The sequence below is a fragment of the Oryza sativa genome, chromosome 3, assembly GCF_034140825.1.
Source record: "Oryza sativa Japonica Group chromosome 3, ASM3414082v1".
Lineage (NCBI taxonomy): Eukaryota > Viridiplantae > Streptophyta > Magnoliopsida > Poales > Poaceae > Oryza > Oryza sativa.
In genome coordinates this window covers 1104000-1116277 of record NC_089037.1, presented here as the reverse complement: position 1 = coordinate 1116277, position 12278 = coordinate 1104000, and the positions used below count along the sequence as shown (strand labels likewise).

The 12278-nt window shown below is 44.6% G+C and overlaps 3 protein-coding genes across 4 annotated transcripts; 2 read left to right on the top strand and 1 right to left on the bottom strand.

Annotated features, from left to right (window-relative positions):
* Positions 1-31: 31 nt before the first annotated feature.
* LOC107280411 (uncharacterized) lies at positions 32-665 on the top strand. Its single transcript, XM_015774833.3, has one exon. It carries the CDS (start codon positions 178-180, stop codon positions 436-438), a length of 261 nt encoding a protein of 86 aa, XP_015630319.1. The 5' UTR covers positions 32-177; the 3' UTR covers positions 439-665.
* Positions 666-1953: 1288 nt separating this feature from the next.
* On the top strand, positions 1954-5754 carry LOC4331429 (ALA-interacting subunit 5). The gene is made up of 9 exons (XM_015772416.3): positions 1954-2119; positions 2669-2723; positions 2835-2893; positions 2996-3070; positions 3160-3267; positions 3413-3483; positions 3725-4025; positions 4133-4425; positions 5429-5754. The coding sequence occupies exons 2-9, from the start codon at positions 2669-2671 to the stop codon at positions 5487-5489; spliced, it is 1023 nt and encodes a 340-aa protein (XP_015627902.1). The 5' UTR covers positions 1954-2119; the 3' UTR covers positions 5490-5754.
* Positions 5755-5835: 81 nt separating this feature from the next.
* On the bottom strand, positions 5836-9166 carry LOC9266848 (uncharacterized). Of its 2 annotated transcripts, XM_015772414.3 has the most exons (11): positions 8892-9166; positions 8707-8809; positions 8341-8354; positions 7947-8159; positions 7786-7857; positions 7357-7446; positions 7217-7255; positions 7010-7114; positions 6586-6751; positions 6318-6427; positions 5836-6213 (listed from the first exon to the last, which is right to left on the bottom strand). In XM_015772414.3, exons 1-11 carry the CDS (start codon positions 9141-9143, stop codon positions 6127-6129), a joined length of 1251 nt encoding a protein of 416 aa, XP_015627900.3. In that variant the 5' UTR covers positions 9144-9166; the 3' UTR covers positions 5836-6126. The 2 variants fall into 2 exon arrangements, with proteins under 2 accessions (XP_015627900.3, XP_025879834.2); XM_026024049.2 differs by having other exon boundaries at positions 7010-7255.
* Positions 9167-12278: the final 3112 nt, after the last annotated feature.

Below are 12278 nucleotides of genomic sequence, written 5' to 3'. Positions count from 1 at the left end.
AAAATTGTTTCCTGTAGTGCTCTCCGTGCCTCTTTCAAATCTACAGATTGCCACTCGTCCAGTCATCCTCTCCGCGCGCTATAAAAGGCTAGGAAATCGCAGCGCCCGCCATCAACCGATCGATCTCCTCTCCCCCGTCTAATCGATCTGTTCAAGCGGATTCCGACGAGACGATCAATGGAGGCGCCATCGGCGTCGGCGTCGGCGGAGGAGAGGCAGCGGATCGAGCGGGTGGCGCGGTTCGTGGCGCGTGACCGGGACGGCGACATGGCGGAGGCGCTGCTGCTCCGGCTGTTGAAGATCACCCGCAACGCCCGCCGCTGGGGATTCCTCGACCGCGACCACCCCCTCCACCCGTATTACCTCCAGCAGAAGGTCTCCGAGCAGTGCCGCATCCTCCGCCCCCGCCCCGCCGCCGCCGCCGCCGGTGATCGCTGACCAGATCACGTCCATGGGACTCTTCTTCTTCTTCTACGCCCACGCGGACACCACCACTTGTGCTCAGATTTTTTATTATTTAATTTATATATTTTTTTAGGATCTTTGTCAACATTAATGACCCCATGAGATTTCCTCTTGAGATTATACGAGAATCAGCGGCTGTTCATCATCAGCCAGATCAAAGCTAATTAATTAATTGCTCGTAATGCGGCAGATTTGAGGCATGTTCTTGCCGTGTACTCGCATGTGACAACTATCTGAATCCCTGAAATTGCAAGGGCAAACTGACACCCAAATGGGCCTAATCTCGTCGGCCCAGGTATCAAAACCAAGCCGGGCCGTCCCAAGCAAATTGGGTCTCAATCCTCCCGAATGGGCCTGGGGACATGTGGTATCTTGAATTGGGCCTCACCTTGTCAGCCCACGTGAATAATTTCAGCGATTGGGTCGACGCGTGCCACTGCGAGAGAAACGTGTTACCTCGGGTTCTCTCGAGAAATTTCATTATTTGATATCCAATTCGTAGGCCTTTCAGGGCAAGCCACTCAATACACACTCCTTTCAGATTTTGTCACTGAGATAGCAAATTCCTTTATTCCGTGCCACTCCGTCGCCGATCCGTCCGTCCGTCCCCAACGCCAGCTTTTCCGTCGTCTTCCCCACCTCGTCACGCTCGTCACCGGCGCCGGCGTGGGCCAAACTCTTGGAGAGTTGGAGGGGCTCGAGCTCGGACTCCGGCACGGATGGGAGGAACCAGTCGTCTCTAATCTTGCGAAGCAGCAGCAACTGATTGTGCATAGATATAGCTTGTGTGTTAATTGCAGCTCGCTAATTTCTTCCCTAGTTTCTTCGTTCTCTCCCATCAATTAGTTGCGTAATGTGATTTCTTTCTTCTTCGTTCTGACTTCTGAGGAGCACGCTTGGTAGTTTATCAATGAAAACAGTAGATTCCTCTGTCAGTTTTCTCAATGCATTTGTTTGGGAAGATTAACAATTTTTTGCTGATTATGGCATGGAAGAGATTAGCTCTGCAGTTCTGCCTGGTGCTGAGGTCGCACGTCTGCGGGATTAGATATGGCCTTCGTTCCCGATGTGGCCCGGGTTCGCGAAGGTGGCCGCTCGCCGGCTACGTCGAGGTGGAAGACGCTGGAAATTTCTTCTCCGAGTTGCCCAACGATTCTGCGGTGTGGAGGGCGGCCGCGACGTCTGCGGCTGGCCCCGCCTCGTGCGTCTCGGCTCGCCCGTTTCGATCGGCTGCTGCTTTGCGAGATTACAAGACGACTGGTTCCTGACATCCACACCGGAATCTGAGCTCGAGCCCCTCTAGAGCGCAGCCCACGCCGGCGCCGGTGACGAGCGTGACGAGGTGGAGAAGACGACGGAAAAGCTGGCGTTGGGGACGGACGGACGGATCGGCGACGGAGTGGCACGGAATAAAGGAATTCGCTATCTCAGTGACAAAATCTGAAAGGAATGTGTATTGAGTGGCTTGCCCTGAAAGGCCTGCGAATTGGATGTCAAATAATGAAATTTCTCGGTTCTCTCTCTCTCCCACTCTCGCCGTCGCTCTCCGCCATTCTCCACCGCCCACCCACACCGGAGGTCGCCCACCACCGGGGCCTCACCTCCTCCTCCTCCCCCTCGTCATCAAGCAGAGGGGGTGATCGGGGTCGCCGCGGTAAGCTTCCCTATGCTTCGATCTCGCCAGCTCCAATCCCTCCCTCGATTTCTCCGATTCGATTCCGTATCTATGGCCTTGTACTGTTTGGTTGTAATCACAATTTTGGTGCCGCTCGGGGGTGCGCGGATGCATGTGAAACGGAGAAAAATTAGGTCTCCTGTGCGCGATTAGGGTGAGATGTCGCGATCCCCATGCGATTGGCGGACGTAGATATGGGTGTGGTCTTGGTAGGGTTAAAGGTATCATTATCACGTAATCACGGTTTAGACAGAGACAGAGGAGATAAAGCATGAAAGAGGCAGTCATATCGTGATGGGCCATTATATTAGTGAGTAAAAGAGACTGTCTTTTTCTATGGAGGGTTTTGTTTAGTATCTAGTGGGTCCCCATCACCCCAAACTCCACAGGTTTTGATTCTGATGGCGTTGAAGATTCTGTGTTCTGTAGTTCTCACTAATCCAGTTGTGTCGGGCTCCTGTTTCGTTTTCCATTTCCGTGTGTGTAAATTGTTAAAAGTTTCTGCTTCCATTTTGGTTTCTCATACAGATGGATCCTTTGGAATCTGAAGGTGGCTCACAGAAATCCAACAATAAGCCCAAATGTACTCTCTTTTTGTCCCCGTGCCATTTTTTAATTGGCCTCGAATACATGTTGTATTGCTTTAGGGATTTTTATATTGTTTCATGGGGTTGATGATTTATTTTGTATGCAGATTCTAAGTTTACGCAACAGGAGCTTCCAGCATGCAAGCCACTACTAACTCCTGGAATTGTAACTTGCCCATCACCAATTTTACTATCTTCAAATATGCATATTATACTACCTATTAGATTTATGAGTTCCTTTTATGCGATTGTACGTGAAAATACATAGGTGGTTGCTACCTTCTTGCTGATTGGTATCATATTTGTCCCAATTGGGCTCGCGTCTCTATCTGCATCGCAAGAGGTAAATGCAAATTTGCGTGGCCAGATTGTTGTTGTCTTTTGTCATTTTTATGGTGCATTTGTTTATTCTATTACTCGGGTACATTGTAGATCGTCGAACTGGTGGATCGATATGACACAAATTGTGTGTCCACGCTTGACAAGGTTGGGTTCATTCAGAACACCGATACTGACAAGACATGCACAAGAACACTGACTGTGAGTATCGAATGGAAATGTCAATATACCTTGCCTACCACTTATCATGTTGGCCCTTACCATCTCTTAGAAATATGCATTCAATTGTTTTTGCTAAAGAAAAAAAAAGATCCATGATGGATTATCTTTTTGTTGTATGTGTTAGGTGCCTAAACATATGAAGAGCCCAATCCAGATATATTACCAGATCGGCGACTTCTATCAAAACCATCGACGGTAATTCGTGCATGACATTCCTCATTTTGTTTTTTTTAAAAAAATACTTCCTTTTTTATTCCAGTTTGGGATTTATAAGAAATATGAAATTACCGGTTTGACACCTTTTGATTTGATCCCTAAATTTATTGTATTCTTACTGGACATCATTTGATTTGAATTATGTGTACTTTGAGAGCATCCTGTCTGCATGACTTATGTTGATATAATCTGACCAATTGTTGACTTCTTATGTATATAGGTATGTGAAAAGTCGAAGTGATAAACAATTGCGGTATAAGAATGCTGTGCACTTGACAAAGGATTGTGATCCTGAAGGTAATACTGTTGATGGTGCTCCAATTATTCCATGTGGCCTTATTGCTTGGAGCTTGTTCAATGATACATATACAATTTCGGTGAACAAGAAGGCCATTGAAGTGAATAAAAAGGATATAGCTTGGAAGAGTGACAAGACCGATAAATTTGGCAGTGATATTTACCCAAGTAATTTTCAGAAGGGCAGTCTAATAGGCGGTGCTAAACTAAATGAGAGCATACCTGTATGTGTTTTTCCCCTATGTACGACATGGCATATTTTGTTACCTTTATTTCATACATTTTCGTCTCATTGACATTTTGTTTTTTCTGTCTCTCCTGTCATAAATAGTTAAGTGAGCAAGAAGACCTCATTGTTTGGATGAGAACCGCTGCCCTCCCAACTTTCAGAAAGCTTTATGGCAGAATCGAGACAGATATTATGGCAAATGATCAATTAACAGTGGTTATACAGAATAACTATAACACATATAGTTTTGGAGGGTCTAAAGCGTTGGTCCTTTCAACTACTTCTTGGATTGGAGGCAAAAACAACTTCATTGGTGTTGCATATCTGACTATCGGAGGCCTATGCATTTTCCTTGCAGTGGGCTTCGTAGTTCTTCTCTACATGGTTAAACCAAGGTACGCCATGTTATTGCTGCCTTGCTGGTATAATGTGCTCGCTACTATTTCATATGCACACATGCATGTTTTGAGGATTACCTCCCTCGCACATGATCCCTTCATGGGGAGCCTGCTATTCTGTTATTTCCATGTATTTTTACCTGATTATGTATGACGCGCTTCATCATTGTGCTAATTTTGGTACGAAGATGCGATATAGAACTATTTATTTCCATCGTTGCTTTAGGGCAACCACAATGTGCATGAAAACTAAACTTAAGGAATAAAGTAGTAATTTTTGTTGTACCTTTATACATTGGGAGATGAGCTAGGGAGAGAATAGTGCTATGGGCAACCTTAAGCTTAAGGCTATACCATAAGAATTAAAAAAATATATCATGGCTTTACAACATGCATGCACACTTTCAATCTTGAGTAAATATGTGTTTTTTCTCAGTGGGTCCCACCTTAAGGTCAAGAAGCTACCATATACTCCCTCCATCTACTTTTGATAGTCATATTTCATCTTGGCACAATGACCAAGGATAAGTAATTCTACGTATCATCCATTTAAACATGCTACTAGTTATTCCTCGTAAACAAGTGATTCATTAATATTTACATTTCTCGATGCCTATGTAGCCAATCTTGTGTGGAAGAATGGAGAGTCACGCATTAAATCCAATAAAATCATTAAGAGGATAGGTGGTTGGATTGAAATATGCCTATCAAAAATAAATTTTTCAGATTTTGAAATATACCTATCAAAAGTAGATGGAGGGAGTACATTGTAGCATGTACTATAGGTAAAAAAACATAAGAATGTGGGTCTCATCTTATGGCTCAATTGATCTTCAACATTGAGGATGTCCTAAGTAGGAAACCTGAGCTCTAGGGACCAGCGTAATGCAATGTTCAGCATTGACATGGTTGATATTGCCGAACATACCATGTATATTTTTTTGAAGAAATTTGAACTTCGAACTGTTGCACTAAGAAAATCATGCTTGATTCCTTTCAGGACTCTTGGAGACCCCTCGTACTTGTCATGGAATAGAGATACTCCAGACCGTCCAAACTAATAGATTGGAATCTCTTTTCTGATATATAAATTTAATAAAGGATCATTTCAATGGGTAAAATGTGAAATTCCTTTACCTGAATCTATGGATGATGTTATGATTCCTATCTAACGTGTTTGTGATAGCCCGATAGGTCCATAGGCATGAGAATACATGAGACAGTGTACTCTGTTGACTCCAATTTTACTTGACAAGAACAGGAGTTGTTCAACTTATTTCTGACTATAAATTAACCCAGAGTTCAACTATAGTACTCATTATTTCAGTGCTCTTTTCACAGTTTCCTGTCTGTATCACACAAAGATAACCCAAATACTGTAACCAACAGTAACTGAAATTACAACAGTTAGTACCTCAATCTTATACTATATTTAGGAGATTATTCAAGAAGATATTGAAATATCATATATTGAGAACAATTCTTTCATTGTCAAATGATGAGATAGATACATAGTATTCCTTAGACATCATTGTCCTTTGTCACCATGATTCTTTCTCAAATATGCAATCTAGTCTGCTTTGTTTAAAACTTCAAATCACTTTATCGGCAACCTGTAATGGTCTCAGTGGTTAATTGCCATAGTTTTGTGGGTACAGTAGCTGTAAGGTCCTCTGTCTTCATATTCATCTAAGGTCATCACTGGCAGGGCAAGATTGTTGGCTCCATGGGTGTTGATATGCTTCTACTACACATTTCGGGGACAACTTCAGTGACCCCTTCATCCTGAGTAATCATTGTTTTACTGATAAGTAACCTTGTTCTGGAGAGTGAGTGAATTAGTTTAAATTAAGAAAAAAAATAGTTAGCCTGGGCATTAGCAGCAATACCTTCATTAGATTCCTGAAGTAAATTGTTGTGTAATTCCCCGTTGGAAAGAAAATTTCTATTAGATCAGCAAGAACCAACTGGGGCTGGGAGATAGCTCCATCGAACCAATCTTTTTTTTAAAAAAAAAAAGAAAAGCAAAAGCAAAACTCCATTAGACCTTTACATAGGTTGAAAAACATGGCACTGGAGTTTGAGCATGGTTTTGTAAAAACACAAAAACAAAACTATATCAAGAGACCTAGTGTAGAGCATAGAGAAAAGAATTACCAAGTTTCTTCGAATATCCTATTCTTTTATCAAATCTCCATATGCTACGGTTGGCTACAAAACTAAAACAAGAGTCACGGTCCACATTAATGCTCTCCAAGAATGTGGATAGTTTGTACTCTGCAGGATCTGAAGCATATGTCTGATCTATGACCACATCAACTGTCTGAAAAATACATAAACCAAAGCTTAATGTTAGATGCTTAACAAGTGAGGGTCATTTAAAACTTTTGTGAAGTACTAAAACCTTTGGTGTTTCATAGAAATGTCCAATTTTGCCCTTGTCTAGTATTAGCATTCTGACATTATTTTAACTAAGTAACAGTTCTCCAGCTCTCCAAAAAGAAACGATGGATCTTTAGTGCATCATGAGAAATAGTGAGACAGATGATTACTCTGACAGTTATGTATTATCGATACTCACACAAAGAATAGCATGGAAGTTATCCATATCCTCTGGATCAGAATTGTTGAATCTCTTATTAGTAATAGTTGCATCAACAACCTCTGCTCCTGCATCTGTGACATACTGCTTATGGCATAAATACCAAATGCGCATGAGTTGTCTCCATTTCATTTGTTTAGTTGACAGTTTTATGTTCAAAGTGCTGCAATAAACAAATGACATTACCTGTACAATCCAACCATCACTAACAAATGTCCACATACCCTACAGTGGTAGAAGGAACATATTGACAACAAAGTATGGTGCATTCCAAAAGTTACTTATATGGACCAGAAAGTGATGATTTTATTTAGTAAACTGCTTACCTGTGTGAATTCAATCCATGCCACTATAGGTTTGAATCTTGTGCTAAGATTCGCAGCTGCTTTGCTTAAGCATAAGTAGTTTGCCTTTATCTGCATCGACATGCTAGATAAATGAGATCAATTGTCTATAGGTACTTGATTGGACATTGCAAACTAAAGTGGTCTTAAACTAGTTTCTTTGTGCTAATGAAACTACAGTTACTTTTTTTTTCGCCGGGACGGCGAAGAATGCCGACCGATGTATATTAAGTAAAAGGGGAAAACTGTACAAATGCAGTGCGTCAGAGCACCGCCTTTACAACAAAAAGCAAATTACAAACTACAGTTACTTTAAAGTGGTACTATAGTAAATGCATTATGAGCGCATAAATGACAAAGTTCTTGCATGGTCATATCAATGCAAATAAAGTTAAATTTGCTGGTCTTAACTGCGTCATAAACTGTGTTAGCCCTATCTTCTGAATTTGTGAAAGCTCCCAAGTACTTGATCCACTCAGCCCTCTGGACATAGACGTTTGAAACACAATATTAGTGTGTTTGAATGCTGTAATATTTCAAATGGAGCATTAAAAAAAATAATCATTGTTTACTTGCAATGGTGTCCCCTCTTCAGAGGGTACATAAGCTGCGAAATTGCAGCCTTCATCTGTAGTGCTCAAGAAATGTGCACTAAATTGTGTGAGCATCTGTGCATCGGTCTTGTTAAAAAGCTGGACATTTCCACTTGCATATGATTGGAGCACACACTGGGAGGCAATTTGATCAGATGTTATCCCCTTCAAGTTTTGTAATACTCCAAGTAGCTGCATAGAGTGTCAAAAAGTGCTGCAGGGATCAATTAATATGAGAGTCAGAGGCATAAAACATTTGCTTCTACAGATGATATGTTTTTCCTGTTCAGTTTCAGCTGTTGCTTTTGCTTCATTATCTACGATTGTACAGATTCCGCATTGAACAGTACTTAATTTGTCCCGCATTGCTCACCTCGAAGAATGACACTGCAGATGAAACAGGAAAGAACAGTAATCTGATCAGTTTCCTATATTGTGTACAAAAAAGAAAAAGCAACTCTAAGTACTTGCTATGAAACAAATTGAAGATTTGAACGAAAAATATCGAATTGAAGTTTCGTATGTGCTGCTTTCAGTGTGTCAGTTTGCATTATGTAACTGTTGCAAGCTATGGCGCCACTCCGAACAGAGACCGTTTGAATTGAAATGCAGTCTTTGCTAGATCATACTTTGTACACATATTAATATCGAATGGTTAACATAACAACTATATAACAGTGGATTAAACTTCAGTGCAAGCATAAATGCATACATAATCCAGGGTGTGCTTGATTTCTACCTGGAGAAGCCGTGGTGTCGACGGAGTAATTGGCAAGAGGGATAACGAACGACTTAATCCTCCCCGTGCAATACTTGGTCTTGGTGGCCATCTTGGATGTGTTCTACGCAGCTCACCAAATCCCAAAAAATCAGCAGAGGTTTATGTGCCATTTTTTGTGCAAGAGCAATGCGTACTGTACCTACCTGCATTAGAAGGTAGCTCTTGCCGTTCCAGTTGTTCTTGACGACTTTGAAGCTCTGGCCGTAGTATATCTGGAACCTGGTGGCGTCCTCCACCTTGGACACCGGCCCGGCCACCACCGGCGGCGCCGCGGCCTTCGGCTTCCCCGCCGGCGACGAGCTCTTCGCGCCAGCCGCCACCGCAATGTGCGTCCACGGCAGGAGCAACTGCCACAGCACCACCGCCTGCAGGCAGCTACTACACTTATAACCCATCACCGATCTCTTCTTACTCGGATGAGCCTGAAAACTTCTGAAGTAGCTAGTATAAGATAGTAACAAGACTAGCTCGAGTTGGGCATTGCTGTTTCTTTTCTTTTCTTCCGTTTTGGCATTATTGTCGGGCATTGTGGTTGTAGTAGTAGTCTAGTCTGAATGTCTGATAGGGAGCCCGTGAGCGAGGGAGGCCGTACGTGACAGACAGGTGTGGTGGTGTTACTCGGAAGAAGAGCTGGAGAGTGGCGGCCTCTTTTTGTCACGGCGCGGAATCGGTAGGATTCTCGTGAAAATAATGGAGGATCCATCCATTATTTTTTTTTGAACGGAAAAAACAGCACAGATGTGCCTTTTCATTGAATAGAGCAGGAGAAAATACAACCCCTAAGGGTAAAGAAAGAGAACTATGGTATACACTATACAAAGTGCGGGACTAGATCGCGCAATCTTTTAGCTCCCGCTAGAGCCCAAAGACTAGCCTCGTCCTTGATTCTTGATAGGAGGAAGCCTGTTGCCATCTCTTTGTGGTCGAATATCCGTCTGTTCCTCTCCTTCCAAATTTCCCAGACGACTAGCATAATGAGGGATCGAAGGCCCTTTTTTGGGACGCCAGGTGTATTTGCTAAACTCTCCCACTAATGTTGGACTGACCGTGCTTCCTCCCACTCATTAGGCTCCAATTGCTGATAACCCGTCCAAGAAGCAACTAGGCTCCAGATTCTCTTCGTGTATCTGCACTTGCCGACTAGGTGTATTCCTGTCTCAGGTTCAGAACGGCAGAGAGGGCAATGCCCATTATTTTGCCAGCCTCTTGTTGCAAGGCGGTCAGATGTCCAAACTCTATTTTGGATGATGAGCCAAGCATGGAATTTGCATTTTCCCGGCGCCCAGACTTTCCAAATCAGGGAGTTTAGATTTGAGTTTGGCGCCCCTAAGCACTGCGCATGATAGGCCGAGGAGGCTGTGTAGTGCCCATTAGCTGTGAATTTCCAGGCAATCTGGTTTGGCTCTTCACTGTTTAGATGCACATTCCGAACCGTTTCCCACAGGCAGACCAGTTGCTCGACAAGGCTGATTGTGATAGGCGTGGCCGCATCGAAGGTCAGATCATTCACCCAGGCGTCACCCTCTTTTCCTTGGCGCAGGGACTTTCCTCTATTTTTGGAGATAGCATAGACAAGTGGCATGAGGTCTTTTGGTCTTTGCCCATCAATCCATGCGGCGTCCCAGAAGCGTGCCGTATTCCCATCTCCGACGGCTACCTTTGTCGCGGCGGCGAAAAGGTCCTTGTTTAAACCGTCACAAGGCGTCTCCAGTCCCGCCCACGGCTTGGTAGGATCCTTCCATTCATGCCAAAGCCACCGCAATCTCAAGGCCCTAGTGAACTTGTCCAGATTTAGGACTCCCAAGCCCCCCTGGCTGGTCGGCAAACACGTCTTTGTCCAATTGACTTTACATTTTCCCCCGGTGATATCACTCGTGCCTGCCCAGAGGAATCGTCGTCGCTGCTTGTCCAGTTGCTCCAAAGACTCCTTTGTCACCTTCAAGGCAGTCAGGAGGTAAATTGGCTGCGCTGAGAGCACAGATTTGACGAGCGTGGTCCTCCCGGCAGCTTCCATGTTCTTACCCCTCCAGCTTGCAACCCTCCCTGATATCTTGTCGAAGACTGGTTGTAAATCTGTTTTCCGCATCCTTCCCAGAACTAGGGGGAGGCCCAAGTATTTTAGGGGAAAATTTGCCCTCATTGCTGGGATGCCCTGGAGGACCTCAGTCAGGTCTATGTTGTCACATCTGATGGCCGCTACTTGTGATTTTTGGAGGTTGGTGACAAGTCCAGTGGCTGTGCCGAAACGATGTAGGATGTCCGCGAAAGCCGTGACATCGCCTCGGGTGGGATTAATGAAGATGACAGCATCATCCGCGTACATCGAGATCCGCAGTCGAGTCGTTCTTCCCCGAAGTTTTGAGATTACGCCTAGCTCTGTTGCCTTGGAGAGAATACGCTGTAGAGGGTCTATCGCCAAGATGAAGAGAAGCGGCGAGAGGGGGTCCCCTTGCCGGAGTCCTCTTCCATGCTTGATTCGTTGCCCCGGCGAGCCATTGAGGAGGACTTGGGAGGTGGAAGTGGATAGCAGAGCCCCTAGCCAATCCACCCACCTTGTCGGGAAGCCCCTTTGCTGCAGCAAGGCCAGGAGGTAGTCCCAACGCACCGAGTCGAAAGCCTTCGTTATGTCGAGCTTGAAAAGCAACTTTGCCCGTCTCAGGCGGTGATAACTTCTGGCCATGTTCCACACAAAAAGGAAGTTGTCATGGATACTTCTCCCTTTTATGAAAGCACTTTGGTTGACCGAGATCAAGGCATGCATGTGGGGCCTGAGACGCAATGCAAGCAACTTTGAGAAGATCTTGGCAATGCTATGGATCAGGCTAATTGGCCTGTAGTCTGAAACACTCTCGGCCCCATCCTTTTTTGGGATTAGGACAATGTTCGCTGAGTTGATTAGGTTGAGGTGCGCACACCTAAGATTGAAGATGGAGTTGAACACTAGTAGAATGTCCTCCTTGATGATTTCCCAACAAGCTTTAAAGAAAGCCCCAGTGAAGCCATCTGGTCCTGGTGCTTTATCGGCTGGCATTTCCTTAATTGCTCTATGCACTTCCTCCTCGGAGAACGGTTTCCCCAGAGTGGCTAGATCGACCGGCATGATGTCCAGTGCTTCCCAATTCAGTTCATTTGGCCTCGGCCCCGACCGGCCCATGAAGCTCGCAAAATGGTCATGGATTGTTGATTCCTTTTCCCCATGCGTTACCGCCCAGCCATTATCCTTTCGCAGTCTCTGGATAGTGTTTTTTCTTTTACGCACATTGATCTTGAGGTGGAAGAATTTCGTGTTCGCATCGCCTTCCCGGATGTGGGTTACCCTGGAGGCCTGTTTTTTCCTTGCTCGTTCGATGGAAGCGAGTCCGAGGATTTTTCGCTTGAGGGCGGCTCTCAGCCACATTTCCTGAGGTGATAGATCTCTGTGCTCTTGAGCAACATCGAGCCTTTGGATGACGTCGAGCGCCATGTGGAACTGCAGCTTGGCCTCCGTGCAGATGCCTTTTGCCCAATCTCTAAGACCGACCGCAGTGCGC

Coding starts and splice junctions, on each gene's coding strand:
- LOC9266848 (XM_026024049.2), bottom strand. CDS start 9,143: ATGGGTTATAAGTGTAGTAGCTGCCTGCAGGCGGTGGTGCTGTGGCAG. Junction 7,447..7,785: donor CTAACACAGTTTATGACGCA/GTTAAGACCAGC, acceptor ATGTCGATGCAG/ATAAAGGCAAACTACTTATG. Junction 6,752..7,009: donor ACTTCCATGCTATTCTTTGT/GTGAGTATCGAT, acceptor TGTATTTTTCAG/ACAGTTGATGTGGTCATAGA.
- LOC4331429 (XM_015772416.3), top strand. CDS start 2,669: ATGGATCCTTTGGAATCTGAAGGTGGCTCACAGAAATCCAACAATAAG. Junction 3,071..3,159: donor CTCTATCTGCATCGCAAGAG/GTAAATGCAAAT, acceptor GGTACATTGTAG/ATCGTCGAACTGGTGGATCG. Junction 4,426..5,428: donor CTCTACATGGTTAAACCAAG/GTACGCCATGTT, acceptor GATTCCTTTCAG/GACTCTTGGAGACCCCTCGT.
- LOC107280411 (XM_015774833.3), top strand. CDS start 178: ATGGAGGCGCCATCGGCGTCGGCGTCGGCGGAGGAGAGGCAGCGGATC.